Consider the following 24,998-nt stretch of genomic DNA (forward strand, 5'->3'; position numbering starts at 1 on the left):
CCAAAAAAAAAAAAAAAAAAAAAAAAAAAAAGCCAGTCACAGAAGGATAAACACTGCAAGGCTGCAAATATAAAGAAATATCTAAAATACTCAAATTCATGAATCAGGTAATCAAATCATATTTACCAACAACCGGTGGAGGAAAAATTGTGATTAATTAATCAACGGGCAAAGTGTTTTAATCTAGCAAGATCCATAGGCTCTAGAGATTTGTTGTAAAACACTGTGTCTATATGATAATACATTATACACTTAAAAATTTGTTTAAAAAGTAGAGCTCAGTTTAGTGTTTTTACCCCAATAAAATAAAATGTAATGAAGTATGGAAGAGAGAATGTCAAATGTTATGAAGTCTCAAGGGAAATCAAGTTTGTCACCCATTCAGGCATCCTCTGCAGTGTAGGAGTTTTCTTACTCTTAGCATTTTCTTACTCTTAGCATTTTCTTATTCTTATCATAACCACCTTCCTGCTACCTACATGGATCCTGTGCTTTTAACAGTTTTTGTTATAGAGCTAAGTTAATTTTTAAAAATCAAAAGACTTTTTCATATCAAAGGCCTTCATATCCAGCACATTTTTAAGCAAAAAAAGAAGCTAGAAATCACAACTCTGATTTAAAATTTCACTTCAATTTAAACTTTTGTATTTTAAAAATTTGTATCAACTCTACATTTTATACCATCTTTTGTTTCAATGTGTGTATAAGACAGCTTTCCATTTCTCTAAATAAACAAACAAACAAACAAACAAACCACCTGAATGAATAAATTTCAGAAAAGGAAAGGTTTATTTTGACTCACAGTCATGGAGGTGTCAGTCCATGGTTAGGTGGCCCTGTTGCTTTTGGGCCTGTGGTGAGGCAGTATACCATGCTGTGAGGGCATGGGGGAGCAAGATGCTCATATAATGGTTGTGGGAGGCAGAACAAAGAGACTCTGGTCCCCAAACCCCTTTGTGAACATTCCTCCCATAATGTATAATCCCCCACTAGGGCCTACTTCTCACAGCCTCCGATACCTCTGAATAGCACTGTGGGCTGGAGATCAAGCCCATAGCAGACATGGACCTACATTCTAGTCACAAACTATAACAAGGAGCTTTCCAGATGGCGTTGTAGATGAATCCAGAGCAATAACATTACTTACTTCTTGCTAATTATTAAGAAAATGCTTTAATTTTCAGCTTCATGGAAATTAAAATATGATGAAACTTTAGATATACATACAGTAGAAATTGGTAGTTACAGAGCTAAAAACTTAATGGCCAGAAGTGAGTCAATACATATAACTTGGGGCTATCTCAATGCATGTCCTTTGTATGAAGGAATATTTCATTATCTCTGTCTCTATGAAGAAATAGTCTAAATGCAAATGTTCAAAATTTCATGTGAAAATTTTTCCCCAGCTTTTTCCTGCCCTGTTTTCTTCAACATACAGAAAACTCTTCTGCCAGTGTCATGTGAATTGGGTATTTATTGAGTAAAAATATATTTTGACAAAGCAACCAGGCAAAGGAAACCCATGTTGAGACCTAAATTCTTTATCTGTATCCATCCTATTCACACTACCCCTGTTCAATTACATCACTTGAAGGTATAGTAACCATGACCATTTTGTACTTTCAAAGAATGATTTAATGGTGTAAGGAGATGAACAAGAATTTCCAAATATTGGACATTAAATTCTAAAATATGAACTTTTCCTGAACATAGTGGCAGGAATTGAAATTGGGCCCAAACACTACAAACTGACAGACTTTAATAGAACATCATGGGTCAAACCAGGGAATTGTCCAAAGATGTGTTTGACAAATGCCTGGAACAGACTGTAAAATACTCCATATGCCAGCTTTACTTTGATAATACTTTGTAATGTTAATTATAGGATTTAAAATTGTTCTAGGAGAAATGTTACCTTACTTGAGTTATCCAAAAGTGTTGTTATTCTCCACAAAGGAAATAACAAGAGGGCTGGGATTTAGCTCAGTGGTACTATGCCTGCCTCACAAGGGCAAGGTTTTGAGTTCAATCCCTGGTATTGAAAAAAAAAGTTAAAAAAAAATAAGAGCTTTTATGTTTATTTCATAATTGTGAGATTATTTTCCTAAGCAAGATCCTTTATCTATACATACTATTCTGTATGTACACACTCACCCCAGGAGTCATTAGGATGAGAAAATATGGCTGATGTGGAAAATGAAAGACATTATATTTCCATTTTCAGGCATGTTTTTTCCTCCTTGATGACCCTAGAAGATTAAGTCCTGTCTTCTTACCTCACTAGGAACAAACATCAAGCTACTGACCGTGTACCGACATAAGTAGACATAAGTAGACATAAGTATACACAAGTAGAGGTAACTGACTATGAGAGAGGTTGGCCAGTGACACCAATAAATCAAACTTCACTCTTAGACTTGTCTCTTTGGAAACATCCTGGTTTCAAGGGCTTCGACAATTTTAAATGGCTTCCTGCTCGCAGGCCTTAGCGTTCATATGTAGAGGTGTGTAAGCTCCTATAGGGACTTATGGTGAACGTCACTCAGCAGCTTGATACTGACTACTTTTAGCTAACTGTACTTTTGACTCCTCTCTGATTATCTTCTAGGCAGATCTTAGTAAGAGAATGTAAAGAAGTGGGAAAGTGTGTGATCTTTTTGCTTTAGTCATGAGTAGAAAGTGATGAACCTACTTTCTGGCATATCAGTTTGTCATCTCTAAATCTCAACACATACATGTATGTAAGTTGCAAATATCTCAAGTGAGATGATTGAATTTCATGAAGAAAATGACATCTATCCATCACTTCGTCTTTAAGGAGTTTAAAATTTCAACACTTCTTACAGATTTTCTTAGGTTTTTATGAGATTTTTAAACTATTATATACAGTTTGAGATGGTAAATCATCCTCCATTTTTAAAAGTGACCAGACATTCCTGATTTCAGGAAAAATATAAAAAAGTAATTTGAAGAATACCTTTTAAGAATACCTAGTAAAACTTCAAAGTAAAAGCTTGTGGAGCAATTTGATATTAGGTAATCTTGTGGATTATTCTTTTTCTGAGTGAAGATCCACTCATAAGAATCATACGTTCACAAAGACATATGTGGTAAATGTATTTAGCAAATGTCTACATCTAATTAAAGAAAAGATCAAGATATTGATAGATAGACTAGATAATACTGTTAATTTTCCCACCATGATTCAAGTGTTCTCTTTATCAGAAACTTCCCAACAGCCTTAAGGTAACTTTCATTCATGAAAAAGACAATTGAAAATTACTATCAGTTCTGGGAAAAACATCCTGTCAAGTAGATAAGCCCTGAAATGACACAGAGAATTCTCTGATGGTTCTTGCTATTTACTATACATAGCTCCTGTACACATCTTTACACATCGCCTTTCCACACTACATGCTACCTGGAAAAATATAGAACAAAAATAAAGACAAGAAGACAATGATTCTAACAAGAAGAGTCCTTTTCAAGGAGTCTTTTCAAAGATAACCCTAATTTCCCTTGGTCTTAAAGAGTGTATGAGATCGATTTCTCAAAACTACATTGAGTGAAACTGATTTAAGCACCAACAAATTCTTGTTTTTTTATTTATGTCAGATGTGGGGGTGAGGGCTCAAGATCTTTTAAATAAACAGAGAATTGCAGTTTTAAAGGTTTTTCTTTAACCATTTTCCTTTTACTATTCTTGCTAACCATTTCACCTGGCATAGATTTTTAGGCTTCCTTAAATTTCCTAAATGACATCACACCTTTAAATAAGCCTTCCTAGGAAATCCTGATGGGGCACGCGTGCTAAAAACGTCTTACGCATTATTAATTTATATCTATAGCAGTTCAGAAATTACCTCACAGAAAATAACTTGTTATCATTCTGTTTCATTAACAGAATTGCTAACAATATAGAGTGAATCCCCTGGCCGCAAAGAGCCTTTTCACTAGTTCTTCTTAGGCTAACCTCTTAAACACTTTAAATTTACCACTCTGACTACTCTATATACTTCAGTTTCTAGAAGAAGATGGAAAAGTTTAGATATTTCCAGGACCCCTTGAGGAAGAAAACCTATGTAAATATATAAGAAAATTCCACCTGATATAAAATATGTTTTCCTTAAATCTCTCCGTTTTGTTTCAGAATCAGGTTAATACAGTAGAAATCACTACCTGATAGTTTTTGCTGTTGCACGTTTTGGCTTTGTCCCTCTAAGTTCCGAGAGCGGGTTTCTTGACAACAGGGGAACTTTTGTATTTATTCCTTCTGTCAGAAGTTCCCTAAGAGAGAATCAGCAGCCACTGACATTATTCCTTGAAGAACACGGAATTCAGGAACAATGGAGTAGTTTCAAATACTTGTAGTAAGCATGCTTTAGTAGAATTCTGGTGGTACCAGGGTAGTTATGTAGCAGTCTTTACTCTCACTTTCCCACCCCATGCAGAAGAAACAAGATTGTAAAGATACTGACCTTGCCGTGGGTGTAGCTTTCAGCTCCTTTAATGCAACAGAGAGAAGAAGGAGGCCTACAGGAAGCTTTAGGAGGCACATCGCTTCTCAGATTTTCTGAAAAGAATGTCAGTCCTGAAATCAAGAAATTTCCTGCAGTCCTGAGAGATGTAATTTCTAGTTACAGCCTAATTCTTTAAAAAAGTTAAATATAATTTAAAGGGATCTCAATGGTATTGACTTTAAAAAATCCCTGAATGGTATTCTATTTTCAAATACTTTCAAAATGTTCACTTTCCGCATTCCCTTCTCTAATCTGAAAATTAATATTATAATGCATCAAATCTTTAACCTCTCTTTGAGATAAACCATATATTTTACACTAAGTCAGCGTTTCCTTCTCCAATAAGACTTTTCTAGAAACAGGGAATTCTTTACCTTGTAATGTTTCAGTATCAGGAATATCAGAAAATGCCTTTGATGGAAAGGAAGCTTTATGAAAAGAGTCCAAGCTTGCATCCACCGGAGTATTTGGCCCCTACTTGTTGGCTAGTGATCCAGCCCTTATATATTTGTCACCCCTTTTTTGTCGCTGAGTAACACTGTCCTTAATTTCCACCCTTATAGCCAAAAGGTGCCTCATAGCAGAAGCAGATGGGCCATTATTACCTTAACACATCAGTAAATATTAACACAACAGATACAAAGTGTCTGTGTGCAGGTAATGGTGTGTCAACTCAGCAGAAGTGTGAATTTTCCATCTTTGTAAACTACAAGTCCATTTCCAAGGATTAAATGTGTGTTACGGTAAGGAATTGATCCAAGGTGATTAGGAATAACAATATATGTGCTTATATGCAAAGAAGAAAGCCAGAGATATGGAGGAGGTGTAAAACCAAATCCAAATGACCCCCGCAGATTAATACCATGGACATTTTGAAGTTTATTGAAATATCATGGTAATGTGTAATAAAAAAGGACACAGAAGAGAAATCAACTACATTGAACTTCATTCTTTCTTTTTTTAACCAGTATATGTTTGTAGTATGGGAAGTTTACATTCATCTTAGGAAATAGGTACATGTCCAGGATATAGTTAGTTTCTTTCTTTTTAAAATTCACTTCCCAAGGAGCGGGTGAAGGGAGGGCAGGGACCAGGGGAAAAAACGAGAACCAGGACCTGTCATGTACAGGTACAAGATCCCAATAATGAATGTAACTGTACTGTATACCTAACAAGTAACAATAAACTCAATGAGAAAAATAAATAAATAAATAAAAATAAAATTCACTTCCCCTTCCTGCCACCTCACTTCCTTCTAAATTGTCTTTCCCCGCTTTCATTCTTGTTGATATTATTCATCTCAGCTCACGTTCATGATGTACAATGTTTACGTTCATTGAGGCGATTAGGTGCCTGCACTGAATTCTACTTACCTCCCCTTCCCCTCTCCTCTTGCCCTGCCTCTCCTGGACTTCCTTTTGGCAAGAATCTGAACAATTTGTAAAATTACTGTGCATTCGTTAAAGAATAAAAGAGGAGACACAAGCCATTTAAAATCATGTGGAAGAAAACAGAGACATAAAAACAACAAATTTACATCTACAAATTTATTTGTCAGTATTTAAACAGATACATAATTACGTCCAGTCCCCTCTGGTTGTCCTCTGTGTCTTTTTAACATGACATTGGTACTGGGAAAGCGTCATTGTTTCCTTGTGACTGTGTGTGTTTTTGTGACTGCGCGAAGACCATTCACGGCTGAACCCAGTAATATATTGTAATTTTATTTCTTTTCTTAATCAACTTTTTAAAATTAATATGTGTCTCTTCTTTATTGTTTAGTTTTAGAGTTGCAAATAATCTCAGAGAGCAGTAAAACCATGATATTCACCTCGTGTTACTATTTTATTTCCACTGTTCTCGCTCCCTGTCTACTCCATTGAGGTCTCTTTCCTGCAGCCTCTGTCCTCTTGCTTTTCCTCGAACTTACTGTTTCTGGTTATTTTTTAGATTGCTACAAAGCTGTTCCTTCCTACTGTTGTCCAACTAAGAGATATTCTCATCCTTTCCTCAGCTTTGAAAAACCTGTTTCAGCTTTTCAGTTAGGTCCCTGAGTTTTGATGGAAATTGCCTTGCTAGCTTCCCAAGAATGGGCACATTAAAGATTAAGAGCTTTTCTTTTCCTGAGTATATATTTATTCTCTTTTCTTGGTTGAAAGTGGATTTAGGTATGTGGTTCTTACCGTGTTATTTTTATTCAGAATTAGGAAAGTACTGTTTTATTGTAGTCTAACTGATAAGATAACTACAGAGAAAAGCAACTTTAGATTCTCTGTGGCTTTTATAAACCTCTCTTTACACAGTGTGTGCTGGCCCACACCTGCAATCTGAGCACTCTGAGAGGCTGAGGCAGGAAAATCACAATTCCAGCCCAGACTGGGCAACTTGGCAACTCAAGGAGACCCTGTATCAAATTTTAAAAGGCAGATAACAAAAAGAGGGGCATAAGAGGAGGCTAGGGATATAAATCTGTGTGAAGGTCTTAGGTTTAAGCCCCAATCCTGCAAACTAAAAACAACAAAAAACCTCTTTCTTTGGAACTTCTTAGGATCTTCTCTTCATTCCTAGGAAAAGAAATTGTGGGACAATATGCTTTGGGTTGGGTCTTCACTGACCCAGCTCAAAACCTCAGTGTGTCTTTCAGTATACAAACTTGTATCCTTCAATTCTGGGAAATGTTTTTTCTTGGTAATTTTTCCCTGCTATTTTTTTCTTTTCTTTCCAGAAGGCTTTTCAGAATTAGATGTATTAATCTTTTACTATTTATAATTTTTTCTCATTTCCTTAACTTCTAAAATTTCTTAGAAATTTTCATTCAATCCACTAACTTTCAAATAAAAACAACTTTGGCAATCACATTTTTAAATTGCAAGAGGCTTTGTTTTCTGAAAGTTCTTTTATAGCATTCTGCTTTTGTTTCATTGATGTACCATCCATCTTTCTTTTGGAGCTATTTATAGCTTTCTTTTTTGTTCTGTTTCATTTTAAAATTATCTTCCCTGTGGTCTTGCTTCAGGTCTCCCTCCTCTTTCTGAAAGAATTATTTATTTTGGTTTTCATCTGTCCTTCCTTCCTTCCTTCTTTTCATCCTTCTTTTCTTTCCAAGATGGAGTCTTATTAAGTTGGGATTTTTTCTGGAAGATGGCGTGTACACATACTTTCTAAAAGCACAAAGCAGGTATTCATATTTTGTGTGACTATGTATGGATCCTCCTGTGAAAAACGTCAGGAAGAGGTTTCAATTCATCAAGGGAAGGAGAAAGACTAATACTTCTAGGCAAAGTTAGAGGTGGGTTAAAGTAATATGCAGAGTATGTCTGGGACTTACTACTAGCTACATGCCCAGTGCATTTCAGTTAATTTTTCAGGAACCAGAAGAAAGGAGAGTTCAGAGTCAGGGGCCAAAAGGGATAACAGTTGACATAACGTTCCCAGGGAAATAGGAAGCTGCGGGTCACAAGTGTAGTGCACAAGTTAGTTTTGTAGGGAAGGAGGATATAGACACTGAGGTGGTTGTTTGTTCAGAGCCTGCCTTATGTCAGGCATTGTGTTGAGGCACTTTTGCAGAATGTCTCTACCTTCATATGCCTTGATATGCAGGATATGTTACCTTTACAGATGAGTGTCCATGTGCTTAGAGAGGTTAAGCAACTTTTTCAAAGCATGCTGGAGCGGCAAGGAGAAGGCAAGTGACATGCACACGCGGGGCACACTAGAGTATTCCAAACTGGAAGAGTTATAAAGAAGTTAGAGTATTATTTATTGTAGCTAACATTGGGATTCAGGGCCAGGTAAGTTTGGAGAATTTGACTATTAGTCTTCATCAGAAAATGACAGAACACGATCCGCTGGACCGGCCTTTCCCTTGGCTCTTCCCTCTTTACTGACTCACCAGCAGCGTTCCTCTTCTCACTGTAAGAGAAGCCCACATGGATCTGAACTCCTGTGGCCCTGGTTCCTCTCTCTGATTTGATAGCATTGGAAGATGAGGTTGGAAACGCACCAAGTTGTCTGCAGGAGACTTTTGTGTTTGAGCTGAGACAAAAGGAGAACAAACAATATAATTAGGTCCACCAGGGAGATCACAGATCATCTCCTACCACAGTTTCTGAGCTTTGCTTTTAGTTTTTCCACTGAGAGCCATCCAAAAAAACATGGAAAGATGTCATTAACTTTACACAGAGGAGAATCCTTAAGCTAAAATGATTTTACTCTATGTAATATTATGGTTCATCTTGGCTCAAAAGGTCTTTAGCTCTTTAAAATCTTATCTTTGCATCTATGACACATAATTGATATATACATATATGTATATAATTGATATATATTATTAAAATATATAATTTCTTTTGCTTCAGTTTTAGGAGCACTTTTAAATATCTGAACTATATTGCAGTTCAGTGTCATCCTGAGTAGCTTCTAACACGAGTAGATGTGATAAAATTAACTGCTTCTTTATAAGTACTATTTATGAATGCCACGGTTGGATCTAACTACAGACAGGAGTTTAAAGTAGTAATGTGTATAGTTGAAAGAACTCTGATTAGGATTTGGCTGTTTAATGAGACATTATAATAATTGAAATGGAATACTCTGTAATTATGTTTTAGCATAAGTTATAGAAGTACCATATAAAGTTGAAGTCTACCTGTTTTATAAGCATGGTTAAAAAGTGTAATGGAGTATGCCAAAAAATTCATTTTAAGATTAGTGGTTTCATTTTAAGCATAGATTGACTGGTTGAAAAATCACCCAGCTCACTGAAATGTTTTTGTTTTGTTTTGTTTTGTTTTTTTGCAAACACCCTCCCATACCCCTCCCCTTAGACCTTTCAGGAACAATCTACCACACAATGAACCAGCTAAACAAGGAAAGATCATTTTTATTTTAATCTTTCAGCATAGATGGATTAAAAGTATTTATTACATTTGCTTTCAGCTGTGGGCAGAAGAGCCTTCACCTATGTATTCTGTGCAAATATTTTGAGTTTCGGAGGCTCACAGAAGCAAAACTGTATCTACAAATAATAGATGACAAGTAAAAATGTGTGTTCAAATGTAGGTAATTTTGACTGATGGCTGGTGTTTGAGATACACTGACACACGGTCTTAACAGTGCCCTTAATAGGAAGATTAAAATACAATGCTGAATTTAGAGAGTCCTTCAATCACATGACCTTTTTGAAATTAGGTGAATGGAGGGAAATAAAGTAATGATATGGTATTGCAAAAATAAAATTCAGTTGATTAACATTTTACTGACACTGCAGTTGGAGTTTCCAGATTAATGCTGTGTAGAGCTTGCAGTGGTTTTAAGTCTTATAGAATTGTGTCTCATAGAATTTTCTCAACAATTGTGGTAGAACAGCTACCATCTGCCCTTCGTAGTCTTTCTTCCCTTTGCATTTCCCGAAATCAATTTGGTTTTGAGGACACAAATCTAAACTAAAATGCTCGGTGAGATCCAAGGCTAGCCAGTCCATCTAGGAAATGAACCAGTAGATCATCTGAGGCTCCAAGGCTGATGCAATGAGAGACCTAATATTCTCCCCAAGACTATGGGCACTGAAGCATCTTGATACCTTCTTGCTTAGCCTAATATTTCATTTAGATCTCAACTGCTGGCCTCCTTTGAAACCCAAGAGAAAATCTTGTACAGACAATTTCAAACCCTTCCACAGGGACCCAAAGGCTCAGGGAATATTGGCGAGCTTGTGTGGTATTTATCTTGGATATTTGGGGGCCTTGGATACAATTGATATCCCCTTTATCAATTGTTCATCCCCAAGCTCTGAAATTGTGCTAGTTATGTTTATAAATCCCATGAGCTATCCAAAAAATATGCATAATAGCAACTGTATGATGCTTCCAGAGGTCATCTGAAATCACCTGAGAAGAGTGAGACCTTTGTTAGACAGAATCTAACAATGCGATGAGTCCAGGAATACATTGCAGGTAAAGTGTAGATGACTCTTTGAGAAACCGTGCTAATGAATGCCAACACCTTGCTTTCTACTGCTAGCATACCCTGAAGTTTGTGGCCTCCATACTGCTGCCTCTCGTGTTGTGGAACATATTTTGCCTCATTATATGGTTAACATTTACTATCTTTTGGTTTCTGTACTGTTTGCTAATAAGGGCTATCAATTGCCAACTTCTTCTTATCCAGTGTCTGAGCCCAGGACTGTGTGTGTGTGTGTGTTACTGAAGATTGAATCTAAGGGGGTTCAGAAAGAATTATAACCCTAGGTATTTTTTTAGACAAATTTTCACTACATTGCCCAGATTATGCCTGAATTTATGATGTTCCTGCCTCAGCCTCCCAAAGTGATTGATTGCAGGCATGTGCCACCGTGCCCCACTTAGTACAGTACCTTGTACGTGTTTAAGCACCTTGCTGCTTTAGCATGATGGTTAAAAGTTAGGGCTATGGAAGCCAAGAAAGTGGGCTGTACTCTGGCTCTATATCTATAAGCAAATTAGTATCTCTAAATTTCTAAATATTTCTTTGCTGATGATGTTGATAACAATACCTATCTTGTACAGTTAGGTGATCTTTAAATGGAAATATGTACAAAGCAGTTCAGGAGGTGTGAGGAACATCATGAGCTCATGGTAGCAATTTTATGAAGAAATGTCTTATGTTACTCGGTATGCTCTCACTAAAGAGACACAGACAGATTATGCATTCATAATTATAAACAAAAGCCCAAACTGATCTCCCTTCCCAAAAAGTAATGATGCATAACATTTCAATAAGTATCCCTCGAAACATTTATTTTATGTTTATCTACATGCAGATCTAAGGACCTGTCATACCATTTCCAGTTTTTGTGATATGCTTCTGATTTTCAAAATGTGTCAGGAACATTTTTCCATGCCAATAATAAGTTGTATCTCATGATTTTAAGTAGCCACATTTTATTTGGAATATATATGTTTTGTTCATGTTGTTTGACATTTAGTTTTATTCCTCAATATTTACTAACACAAAGCTGTAGTGAATATTTCTTTGTGTATTCTTTTGCCTATGTGTTTTTTCTTAAGTTCAACTTTTATAGAACTGGGATTGCTAGCATTTATTTTGTACATTTTTTAAAAATTGGTAATTACCTCTAACTTGTCATTGAAATATAGCATCTTATATACTTTCATCATCAGTGAGTGAAAGATCTTTCTCAATTTTGAGTACTATATAAAGAAACTGATAATTTGATAACTGAAAATGGTAACTCACTTCCATTTAAAAATGCATTCTTTTTTATTAGTGCATATTTGTAGTACACAATCAGTATATTCACCAAGGGGAATTTGTACATGTATCTAACACATCTCAATTCTTTCTTTTAATCTTTTTCTCATCCCCTCCCTCCAATCCCCTTACAAAAGGTCCATTGCCATTTTTTCTTCAATTCTTTTTTTCTTTCAATCTCTTTTTCCTTCTTGTTCCCCCATTGCTCCCCAAGCTATTCCTCTTCCAGATACAGTACCTTCCTCAAAGAGCTAAAGCCATCATATCACAGCAATATATGCACACCCATGTTTATAGTGGCACAGTTTATAACAGCTAAATCTTGGAAATAGCCCATGAATACATGAATGGGTAAAGAAAATGTGGTGTTTATATAGAATGAAGTACTATTCTGCCATAAAGAAAGATAAATTTAAGACATTTTTGGTAAACAGATGTACCTTGAGACTATAATCCTAAATGAAATAAGTCAAACACACAAGCTTAAATGTCGATTGTCTCTTTTGTATGAGAAACACACAGTATAAATATAGTATAAATACAGGAGATAAATATTAGGAAGTAGAAAGGACTCATTCAAAATTCATTCTTCATTCTTAATCCTAATGGGCATCTCTTTTGTTCCAGGCATTGAACTGAGTAATGGTCGGAGGGTATCAGCTTATTCAGAGGTGAGTCAGGGAGATTATGTTCCTTCTTTGATGGAACTTCAGGTATAACAAGATTAAAGGTATTCAACATGTAGCAATTAAAGGTATGATAATGAAGAATTTACCCAGAAGAGTTTCAGTTTAGGCCAGTGTGGTATATTAGGCCTCCTGAAAGGTCAAGTCCAGGTGATATTAAACAAACTGAGAAGGAAGGGAAGCACAGAAGCAAAGTTTTCCAGACTGGCTGATGCTTGACGATCTGGAGGAAATACAAAATGGCTGACGTAGGGGGTGCACTATGGCGACTCAAGAGGAGACTTGAGAGGTGTAGTTAGACAAGCACAAAAGGCCTCAGAAGGTGCCAAGTCTGAGGACTTGCTTTAGACAACGTTTCACTCTTGCAAGATAGTTCAAGTTGAAGTTCAGGCGTGGCTTCTGGGAAAGGAAGGATGCATATATAGCCAGGTAGAAGGCAATGAGATGGATCCGATTGGCTTGCAGTGTGTGTTACTCAGACCTCTGGTTACCAGTGATGGAAATCTAATTTAAACCAGATTAAACAAAGGGGAGAAATTGTCGAGTCCTCTAACCAAAGCAGGAAAAGTAGAGTTTCAGAAGGCTTTGGGGACAATGGAAACCTGGGACTTCAATGTTCTTACCAATCTCTTTATTTTTTCACCTCCCTTCCTGTTTTCTTTGCTTACTTATCTTTCTTCTTTGCTTATGTCAGAATAGCTTCCTTGATGGCTGAAAGCAGGCCAACAGTGATTTTTGTAACTCAAATATGCTTTATCATCTTGAAAGATACGTTCCTCCCCATTTTTTTCAATGAATTTTGTTTTTATGGGAGTTTTAGGTTCATTTAAAAAATGTCTTGATTTTTCATATACTCTCTACTTAATATTATCAACCTATATCAATGTTAATAACCTCTAATATCGTCAGCATCCTATACCACCGTGGTACTTTTTTTTATAATTGGTGAACCTACAATGACACTTCTTCACCCAGAGTTCCTAATTGACATGAATGTTCAGATTTATCCAATTTTGAAAATACATGAATTAATGTATGAAAATGCCAGCTTTCCCTGCTCTACTGTAATTTAATCAGATTTAAAGGGCATTACTCACCAGGCAAAAGGAACAAGTTTGATCCACATGATCGCTTGCTTTTCTTCAGCGTTACTGGATATCCCTTTGTATAAGCACTGAGTAATTGACCACCAAGAAGATATAACTTGAAAGGAATTGCAAGTTTTTGTTCTGTTCTGCTTTGTGTCCCTGACGAAGGAAATGGCTACAATTAACACCTTTCTCCTTGAGGAAGATAACTAAATTGAAGGCTTTCTCCTCTGATGTATAAGCATATGCATTTTTTTTTTCTGGGAAGGAAATAGAGGATCGGCTGTCTCTTAATCAGAATAATGTCTTAGGTTGGGTGTTGTCACACTGGAAAGAAGCAAAGAGATGCTTAGGGGATATATCTGAGGAAGTAAGAAGGAAAGGGAGAAGAGAAGATGTGAAAAGATGTGTCCATAGGGGTGTCGTAGATTTAGCCCATCATGTCTCGCTCGTGCAGGTTAAGTGTGGAAACATAAATGGCAATGACAATTTAACTTTCAAAAGATGACAGGCATGCATCATGTGAGTCTGTTCATGCACATGTGTGTGACTTTGTCACAGTATATCTAGGCGTTCTATATTCCACATATATAGTGCACATATAAGATATTTGCTGTGCATATTGAGCAAGCATCTTTCTGTATATAAAATAATCTGATAGTAGTGAACATAATGTCAGCTAATTTATACATGTTTATTGAAATGAAAGCCATATTTTAACAAGAACTCTTCAGTGCTTTATTACAGAGTAATGCAGAATTTAGCCCTAGGAGGGTCATATTTTGGAGTTAGTTTAAATCACATCTGGTATGCAACTGCTTCCTGTAGCCCAGCTGAAAGTAAAGTACTAACAAAGCACCAAATACACTTAACTAACTCTCTGTAAGACTGGCAATGCCAATGGTGTTTTGAACAAAAAGTCCATGAGTAAATTTCATCTATTGCTATTCTTCTGTCTCACCAAAAACCTTTTTGCAGTACTATGATGAACATGAAGACAGGTGAAGTTCCACAAACTCGGAATTATGGCCTGGTGAGCAATGAAAATAGAATGTCGTCTTGTTATCTAACCAGCAGTTGATGAATCCAAACTAATGACGTCTTATGAAAAACTCAAGAAAATCAATTCTTTGAGGTGGCGCCAGCCTGAATTACATTCCTTTCTCTAAGTTGTGTTATCTACAACCGGGTGGCATGAAAGAATACTTTGAGTTCCCCTACCCTAAAGAGTGTCCCTAACCAGAGCTACAGGGCCACTGCCTGTAATTCGGCTGAAACCATTCACTATTTTGAGACTTTAGGAACGAATTGCTCCTAAATTTATAATCGTTACCACCTGACATTTTTATGTTGGTTAGACATCAGTCTAACTAAAAGAAAAATACTTAGCTAACATTACTTTTTGCATATAATTCAGCTGTTATTTTCACATAATCCTTACAACTATGTAATTTTCTATGTATTAATAACATCATAATTGAAAAATTCAGTCAGAGCTTATTTAATTTCTAAACTGTGAGCTGCAGGAAAAGATGTTATTCACACCGACTCACAGGAATATTTTGAACTTAGGCTATCTGGTTATTAATTTTAAAATGATAATGTATTTATTTCAGAGAGGCTATCACTGTCCATTCATTCACTCATTCAATGAATATTTAGTATGTTTTTACTAGCAGAGCAGTACTTTTCTGGGTGCTTTGGAGATTTTTCTATAGCACACATAGAAAATAGCTCCTTGTATTTCGTATCCAAGTAATCAAAATGGCTGATCTCAGCTGAAGAGAACCCACCCACAGGCTCTGGCTGCTCTGGTCCACACTGGCCACTCTAGCTGTGACTTGGCTGTGCACTAAGGAGACCTTCCCTAGTTCCTTCCAGGAAGCCACTGGTTTCAGCACACACTGGGGCTGCTGGAGCTGCAGAGCTTACCCATCCTAATGGACTGGAGAGGTAAAATGGAGAGTCTAGAACAGTGGCTGTAGTTAAAATGTGGGGAGCAGGGGAGGAGCTGCCTTTAGATCCCTCAGGGCAAATTCAGTTAGGATTTAGGCTATAGTGGCTTATAGTGAAGGTCAGGGTGCAGAGGGGCTGCTTTCCCCATCCAGTGAGGTGCACACTGGCCCAAAGTTTCTGGCAGAGTTTGGCTGCTGACCCTAAAACAAGATGGTGCCTAACACTGGCTAGTAGCTTGAGATTTGGGATTGTGGAGATCCAAAGCAAGTAGTTTCTTTGGAGCAGAGGAGTCACTTTCATACCAGCCAGCTGTGCAAACTGGATTTAAGACTTGCAAGTACCATGGATTCTGCTGTTGGTAGAACATCCCATTGCTGCTATGATTGGTGTGGCTGGCTCTTTCCCAGTTACCTTTTGCTGGCAGCATCAAGTCCCCTGCTCCTGGCCAGGTCCCTGACTCCAGGGATGGGGCTGACATTGAAATTTGTTTGCTCTTTTCTTTAGAATGTCTTTCTGACACTCTATGTTGTTTCTGATTTCCAGGGTTTCCCTCATTCACTATCATGGAAATAGTTTCTTCTTTGCTTCCCTGTTTCTTCTCTGTAGCAGAGTGGTGCACAGACCATCCCTATTCCAGCAGGGAGACAGTGAGGCGCAGAAACGATGTAGTATTAGCTGGCTGTTTCTAACTACAAGTACTAAGACACTACAAAAAGAGATGTGCTCTAAAATGTCTTGTTTGTAAATAGAATCGAAAGGGAATATAACAGAAATTAGGGGTTGGAAAACATTTCTCATCACATTGAAGGTATAACCCTTAACAAATGTCTTCAGAACTGAAAACATCCCCAAGGATGGCTCTGTAGGCACAACCTCAGGGGAAATCAGTCTTTATAAAGACTTCTGAATGGATAAAGATGATGCCTAGTGGATACTTTCATTTGAATACAACGCAAAGTCCCAGGGAAGCCTGATATGCTCGAATATCTGTTTTTCAATCTAGAGAAACAAAGATATGCCTCAAACTAGATTTTTTGGATGGTTCTGGGGCACATTTTATTCATTACAAACAAATTCCTAAAAGGGCAACAAAGGTTCTAAAATGTTGTGTTGCCAAATGTGCTTTCAGGCAAGATGAAAGAAATGTTAATTAAAGAAATGGAAAAGATCCTTGGGTCCCCAAATTTTTATAGATGGTAAATAGGGAAATAAAGATTCCTAGGTGTCAAAGAGGACATATTGTTTCGTGTATTGATGTAGAGAAAAAGATGTAAGCAAAGGATGAAGAAAAAGGATCTACTTATGGATCTGATGTAGATATGAGTTACGAGTCACGAGTATATGTTGTGCATGGGAGGAAAATGAATAATTGTGAACACAATGGAAGACTGTGAGAGACTAGAATATTTTTCCTAAATCTTTCCTCCTTTCCTTAATAAAATCACCCACTTACGCATTTCTTCATGGGGCTTTTCAGCACCTCCCATCACAGGTGGATATTCTTCCAGGCTGCCTTGATTCTGGACTTGGCCATGAGATTCCCCAGACTAATGGAATGTAGGAAGAAAGGACAATGTTCCAGTGTTGGGCTGAGGAGCCAAGTGGGGAGGGAATGATCCAGGTATATCATATGCCTTCGTCCAGAGCCTCCAAATGTAAACCATAAGTCTAAACTCGACTTTGGTTGAGGAAAACTAAGCTTAGTTCAGCTGTACTGCAGCCAGCAAGCAGTCAGAGAAGCATAAAAATAAATACCATCGTTTCCCAGTAAAATATTATGGTTATCTCTTGGGCAGAATTCTTCAAGAAAAAACTGGATTTAATACATCAAACGTCCATTGTAGGTACCACTAGGGAATTTTGTGATAGGGATGTAACATTATCTGATCAGTTTTAGAGAAATATTGTCTCTAATGGTTCTACTGGTTGACTTGCCTCGAGTTCTTGCTTATTTTTCATGATGTTTTAATCAAGTGACAACTTGGTTAGGAGGTATTAGAAGGCTTAACCTGGCTCTATACCCCACATCAGTGATAGCGAACCTTTTAGAGATGAGTGTCCAAACTACAACCCAAAACCCACTGACTTTTTGCAAAGTACCAACATTGCAATTAAACCTGAATGCTGAGACTTTAGTTTAGAAAAAAGAACTCATACATTAACTTTTGTCTTCAAAGAAAAACAAATAGCATGCATGCTATTGGTTCACCACCACTACCCAAGATGGTTCATTCACATGGCCTGAAGTTGATCATCACCGTCATTTTAGAGCTAAACTGGGACTATCCACAAGAACACCAGGGCATGGTTCTTTCACTTCACTTTCATTTCTGACAGTATGCCTACTGGTTTCTGAAAAATTAACATTTAAGAAAACAAAGCAAGAGATAAGAAGCAGCAGACACTTACTTGACCAATTAAGTGTTGTCAAAGACTGAATGAATGTTCATAGCACCTCTAAATAAATATGTAGAACCCCTAAGACTCAATGTGACAATGTGGTGATGAACTTTTTGTGAGCCAGCTAGGGCTAACTTAGATCATGATAGGGCCTTGGGATGGCCAGGCATGGTGGTGCACTCCTGTAATTCCAGCATTCAGGAGACTGAGGCAGGATAACTGTGAGCTCGAGGCAGACCTCAAACTACATAGTGGCTACATAGTGAGTTCAAGGCCAATCTGAACTACATAACAAGACTGTCTCAACAAAACAAACAAACAAACAAAAAACTCAAAACAATAAGGTCTTGGTGTCCCAGGATTTACCTTTATAAAAGAAGAGACACTGGAGAGTTTGCACTCTTTTTCTTTCCCTGTACCAATACTCAAAGAAGAGGTTCTGTAGCTTCTCACCAGTGAGACAGTGCCCACCTCCAAGGCAAGAGCAAAGATCTCAGGATGAAATCTACCTTGCCAGAACCAAGACCTTGGAATTCCCAGCATGCAGAACTGTGAGATATAGATTTCTCTTATTCAAGTCATCCAGTCTATAGCCTTTTGTTATGGAAATCTGAGCTGACCAAGGCAAGAGCTATGTCCAGAACTGGCAGAATGTTACTGCTATCAAATTGTGTTGGTTAAAAGTATCATACAGTGTGCTCTCAGCTCCAAGGAGGTAGAGATACAAGCCTCACTTTTGGTGAGGATGATGGGAAGTCATAATGCAGGAGAACATGTGAGAAGATGTTCTGCCACTTAGCTATAACACAGGCCTTGACTCATAGTGTGGGAAGCCTTGGCCCTCCAGAGGTGTCCTGGATGTGGCCAAAGGCCTGTGTATTTGTAATTATGTCAGTGACATTGGTGCCCCTTCCTTCATACACGTTTGAGGGAAAGCAGCTGCCTGTGGCCAAAAGCCATTCCTCAGGAGGGGCTCTTATGTGTGTCAGAAGTAACCAATATTTCTGGCAGCTCAGAAAATGAATGTGTAGGCTCTGGGGAAATTGCAAGAGTAAGGTGAACAGGATGAAGTAATCTTGAGGTGAAAAACTGGAGCTCACTGTCTTCCCTTCTCTGTTACTGTTCTAGATTTGCTTTCACTTCAGTCCAGCACTCCTGTTGGTGTAGGTGGGAGGTGGGGTGGGGTGATTTTGACTCTTAAGAGTATTAGCAAAGCCTCAGAATATGGCTGCTTCATTTGTTCACTTCTCATTGCATTTGGACAAGTGCAAACTAAGAGATGCCCCGGGACTCGTTAAATTCCAAACATTCTCTCTTGCCTTCGCTGTGCAACTGTAGCCCTGACTTTGCTCCGTAACCATATTCCTTACCTGCTGGTCTCAAGTCTCAGGGAACTTGATATTCCTAGATAACAGCCTTAAAAGTAGAAGAAACTTGCTTTATTCTCTAGTGGATCTTTCCTTCCTCACAGACCCATTACTTGTGAGATCTACCCAGATTTGTGTTTCAGGGCTGGGAAATATAAATTCTATTAGAAAATAATGTCGCGTGAGACTACTCTTGCTTGTTCCCTTTGGTTCCCAGGAAAATTTCACTATTTATTGTGACATAGAGCTAAATATTAATTATTGACTTAAGATCTCCTGCACTCTGGGTCTTTGTGCCTCATCCTTTCAGGCTATCATCTTCGAGATGATAATTACGATTACTCCCTCACTTTAAATCAATAGTCATTGTATTTGTTTGCTCATTGATCTTGTCACCTCAAGAAACTCCTCCCCTGCTGGTATCTACCACCAGGAAATACTTCTGAATATTTTCTGCTTAATAATAATATTATTATGTTGGTCTAATTCTTTGATCTTTTAAGTCAATGTTTTACTGTATCATATTTTTCCTCACCTGAACTTTCTTATGGTTTTAGTGACACTTTACTTTTTTTTTCCTTCTGTATTTGAACTTGATTCTTAGTGCATAATTTCAGTTCTATACTTACTAGCCTGATGTGTAGATTTCTTTACCCTTTTAACATATTACTGAGTCCAGGATCCTAATTCAAAAGAATAAGTGATCATATACATCAACTTATCTTCTTCTTCTTTCCTTTCTATTGAACATTTCTGGAATAAATCATGTAATTATATTTTATATATATATATATATATAGCAGGCCACCGAACCGCTGAGCTAAATCTCTGGCCCCATGTAATGATATTGATTAACTTCTTTACAAACATATATATGTACTCCATCCCTAAATCTAGCAATCAATGTTATTTACCAATCTTTTTACTTTCTTGTATTTTATTTCTTGTTTTAATATGATAACTTTTAACTTTTTATATTAAATTTATTTTTTTTATCTTCCATCATGTTTTTGACTAATTTCCTTTCAATAGACAGGCTTGCTTTCCTTAGTAAGATGGTAACATGCATTGAATACATATTCTTCTAACATTTTTTATCTCAAAACTTCTCTAGATATCTAACTTCTTTCTTTATAACATAGCCCAAATAACCTTTCTAATACAAAAATCATGCACATGAACACATAAAGACTTTTACAAATACACGAGAAGGAGTTAAACAGCAAAGCCATCAGTTGCTGTTCTTGGGAAGGTGTTAAGAGTAATGGGGTATTATCCATGTTTTTGCTAAATGGAATGACAGTTGTTTTATTGAATCCAACTATAGTCTGAACTTCTGGGGGGGAGGAAGCAAATAGAAAAACACAACTAAAAAGCAAAATAGTAGCAACTAGTGAGTAAAAAAAGACATTGGACAAACTGCTGGAAAACAGACATGATCAAATCCCACATCTGGCTATGAATTACAAGGATATTCCTGGCTAAAAATCTCAGAGGTGGCAAAAGGACTTTGACAGGTTTTGTTGTGCTTATACAAACTAAGAAAGTTTGTGAATTTAATGATAAATATATGGAAACATAAAATGATGGTGTTTTACATTTGAGAGTCAAATATATGACAGACAACTGAAATCACCTGGATTCAGTAATAAAAAGCAGAATAAAAATTTCAAGAGAGAAGATTATTTTATTGTAGATCAGCATGAGTCACCAAAGAAGCTGCTTAAAATAATTTGTAGACCCCAGATAGGACAAGAGAAAATATATTGCCTGAGTTACACACGCTAGTGTTTCTTCTTAGTATTTTACTTTTATTTAGATAATTAATATCATAACACTGCTACAAATTGTTTATAAAAATTGGTGTGTGCACCATAATATGTTCCACTGTTTTTTCTAAGGTTCTGAGTCAAATCATCTTTTGACACTATTTTTAAAAATATACATTGAAAAGATCCCCAAAGACTTTAGCACTCAGCATTGTTGGGCTCAAGAACTTTTCTGACATGATGGAGATATTTTATATCATGATAAGGATATGGGGCACAGGTGGATTCAATTCTCAAAACTCACTGAACTGTGTACTTAAAATTGTGTTTCACTGTACGTCAGTTTTAGCTGCAAAGCTATAAGCCAAAGCTACATTCTTCTTGGTATGTTTGCTTTTAAAAGTGAAAATTCTGAAAATTATTTTCTACACATTTTAGGCTTGAGAAAATAAATAAATAGATTGAAGATGATGAGAAATAGTTCTCATGGATGGCGATGAGATTTTCATGTGTGAAATAGGGAAAACCACACTGTGCTCTCTGGTATTGGATTGGAATTGGAGGCAACAGTATGAACTCATTTTAAAAATCTGGACATTTACCTACATTCATATTCTCTATTTATATTCACTGATACACATAGACATAATATATCCCTATATCTTAGTTTCTGAGCATCACTGAATCTGAAAGGAAGCAGAATTTTCTGAGGAAGGGGTTAATTTGAAAGCTTTTCCAAAGAAAATAAAAAATTAGCTTAGAACATCTTCTGGAGCCAGAAAGAAGGGTTTTGAACTGGGGGCCAAGCCATCTTTTAAAAAGCAGAAACAATGTTATTGGACAATCAATATAATTAGAACACATAATTGAATACAAAGAGTAGATTAAATATTAATTTTGAATCAATGATTCTCAGATTTTGCTGATTGTTTCCAATTATTACGCCTTTCTTTTAGAAAATACAGAAATAGCAATAGGAGAACATATCTTCCATTTATTCAAGAAAAGTGTATCTGTCTTCTATCTATCATCTATCTTTAAGACAGGTAGTAGAGAAAGAGATCAAATGCAGCAAACCCAAACAGTTGTCAAACAGAAATTTAACTTCTTGTAACTTTCCCCTATATTCAAAGTCATACTGGAATAGAAGTTATCAAAACAAAAGTGGTACCCAAAGATGCTGATCAAATGAGTAGAATTCTATATAAAAACTATCTTACAATTAATTTCTGGATAGGAGTGTCATGTGTTGTAAACTGGCACGAGGATGGACAGATGAGCAGGCAGACATTGAAGACATGTTCTAGCCAAGAATCAAGGATTTCAGTGAGTGTTCTGGTTGTGGGCAACATGATGTGTGCACATGTGTGCATTGTGTGTGTGTGTGTGTATGTGTGTGCCTTACTAAGTGCTCTGCATGCTGTATGCTATATGATGTATGTTTCCTTATTTGCTAAATAAGGTCTTGAGGGGATCGATCGATCTTTTTCATGTTATATATCTTTCAAAGTCTTGTCATTCCCAAAGGACTGGGTGTATTTTCTAGGTCTATTCACTAACATTTTCTTCTCAACCTTTGTGGGATGGGGCAATTCAAGTTGGAAACCTGTGAGTTCAGACTTTCGAAGGAATACAGAATTGGAATTCCAGAGTACAAATAAGTGTCAAACATGCCTGGAGATTGAACTATTGTTTCATCTGATTGAAAATCTTCTAATCCTAATAGGAATTCTCTGAAAGCACAAGTCTAATCAATAATATATCACATAGAGGTACAAGATCCCAACAATAAATGTAACTGTACTGTATCCCTAAAGTACCAATAATTTTGTGGGATGGGGCAATTCAAGTTGGAAACCTGTGAGTTCAGACTTTCGAAGGAATACAGAATTGGAATTCCAGAGTACAAATAAGTGTCAAACATGCCTGGAGATTGAACTATTGTTTCATCTGATTGAAAATCTTCTAATCCTAATAGGAATTCTCTGAAAGCACAAGTCTAATCAATAATATATCACATAGAGGTACAAGATCCCAACAATAAATGTAACTGTACTGTATCCCTAAAATGTACCAATAAACTCAAGTAAAGCTGAAAAAATAATATATCATGGCTTCTGCAAACCCAGATGGGCTCAAAGCTAACAAAAATACTGTTTTACTTCTAAGAGGAGGGAATATAGGACCAGTATGTCCTCAAAATAAATTTCACTAATGCTTTGGAATTTAATAATATATCAAAACATCAACAAAATGTAGTGAAGTGTCTGGAGATGGGGACATAGGTCTTCTCAGCAAAGCACAGTGGTGCCCTCATGACCAGTTACTCATTTGACAATAGTGTTCTAGAAAGTTGGACATTAACCTCCTGGGCATTAATCCTCGATCTTTAAAAATATTTCACACATAACTACCTTTAAAACACCAACACAAGAAAGGGACATTGGTATGAAAACAAAATGAACTTTCCTAATTGAGTTACAAGTGGATACTCAGTATTTACTCCAAAGCAAAAAGCCACTACAGTGGAGCCCAGTGTTTGGAAAGTACACTGAAGCTGTCATGCTGTAAACAGCCTCAGGAGGAGAAGTTTTTGTTCTTCTGGAATGATAGCTAAGTTTCATTAATTGAATAGGTTAGAAAGGCATACCTATGTGTAAAGGGTCAAAGTTTGATCACAGTGAAAATTCTTTACCTTGTGTAACTGTGGAAATCCAAGACAGAAAACACATTGGTCCTTACAGAACCAACAATTTGGAGAATATCAACTTAATCTTCCACCTAGGTCCTATATAATCAATATTACAGCCTCCAGAAATAGTCCACAAAGGAGGGCAATCCAAAGAAATTCTAGAGTTCCTGTGCCCTTTAAAAGTATATTCCTCAATCACTCTGACAACTGAACTTTATGACAGTATCAATGCCTTCATGCACTATCTTTCTTCTATACAGAAAACTGCCAAACCACTCTATAATAACAAAGCCTAGCTTGTTCCTACTTTTAGTGACCCTTTTGTACATAATTTTCAAACAAAGAAGAATGTGAAACAATCCTCATCACTGACTGGAATCAGCGATTTATCATGCCACATTATTACAGTCCCAAGCCAGAATGCAACCTTTATGGTCTCCCCAGAATAAATGTTCTCACATCCTGCAGAGACAGTGAAAGAAATAAAGTCATTCTTAATGGCAAGTCGATGACACCTACTTCTCAGATATTATTGATCTTATTCTTAAGTTGATGACACCCACTTATCAGATATTATTGATCTTATTCTTAAAGATCAATCTTGAAGTAGTTTTTCAAATTTGTAAAACAAATTAAACTTGAGAAGCAAAAGGAAAAGTTCTTTTGATAAAATTTTTACACAGATTGAGGTGACTGTAACCAATAGATATGCATAATTATTCATCTCCTGCTCTACAAAGGATCTTGCCATGAATTCTATACATTGCTCTCTGTGCAAGAAGAACTGATCATAGACCTGGAAATAGTCAGTTTTGCAAATGTGCTAAAGAGATACGAGAGAACTCAGTAATCATGTTTCAGTGGATCAAGAAAGTGTGGGCCTGATGGGATGCAAAGGTTGTGTCTACAGAGCTCCAAAGCAGCAGCTCAATCACATCTTTCCTTTCCCAGATCCAATGTCTCTGCTTTTCTGCATGTGGATGCCATAGTTTTCTGTCATGCCGATGACTCACCAATGTGTAACTCCAGCTTTCTTGAGCCATAAGCTCACGTCTGACTACCCACTAGACTACCTAGCTGTGACCCACATGCTGCTCACACTCATCATGTTGAAAATGGATCTATTTCTTCCTTTCAGTGCTGTTCTTCCCCTGCGTTCTCCATCTCAATTACTTGCAGTACCAAGCCAGAAAGCTGGACACCATCTTTAGTATTTCTTCTTCTTCTTCTTCTTCTTCTTCTTCTTCTTCTTCTTCTTCTTCTTCTTCT

At 36.8% G+C, this 24,998-nt stretch overlaps 2 protein-coding genes across 6 annotated transcripts in view; one reads left to right on the top strand and one right to left on the bottom strand.

Annotated features, from left to right (window-relative positions):
- Iapp (islet amyloid polypeptide) overlaps nucleotides 1-4,558 on the bottom strand; it is an 18,532-nt gene extending 13,974 nt beyond the window's left edge. For both annotated transcript variants that reach the window (XM_010615712.1, XM_010615719.1), the window contains exon 1: nucleotides 4,479-4,558. In XM_010615712.1, coding sequence (XP_010614014.1) covers nucleotides 4,479-4,558 — 80 coding nt within the window. The remainder of the gene's footprint in view (nucleotides 1-4,478) is intronic.
- Nucleotides 1-24,998, top strand: part of Slco1a2 (solute carrier organic anion transporter family member 1A2) — a 99,280-nt gene that overhangs the window by 21,724 nt on the left and 52,558 nt on the right. The window lies entirely within an intron of this gene.

This window comes from Fukomys damarensis, unplaced genomic scaffold (assembly GCF_012274545.1).
Source record: "Fukomys damarensis isolate Sample0158 unplaced genomic scaffold, DMR_v1.0_HiC HiC_scaffold_19, whole genome shotgun sequence".
Taxonomy (NCBI): Eukaryota; Metazoa; Chordata; class Mammalia; order Rodentia; family Bathyergidae; genus Fukomys; species Fukomys damarensis.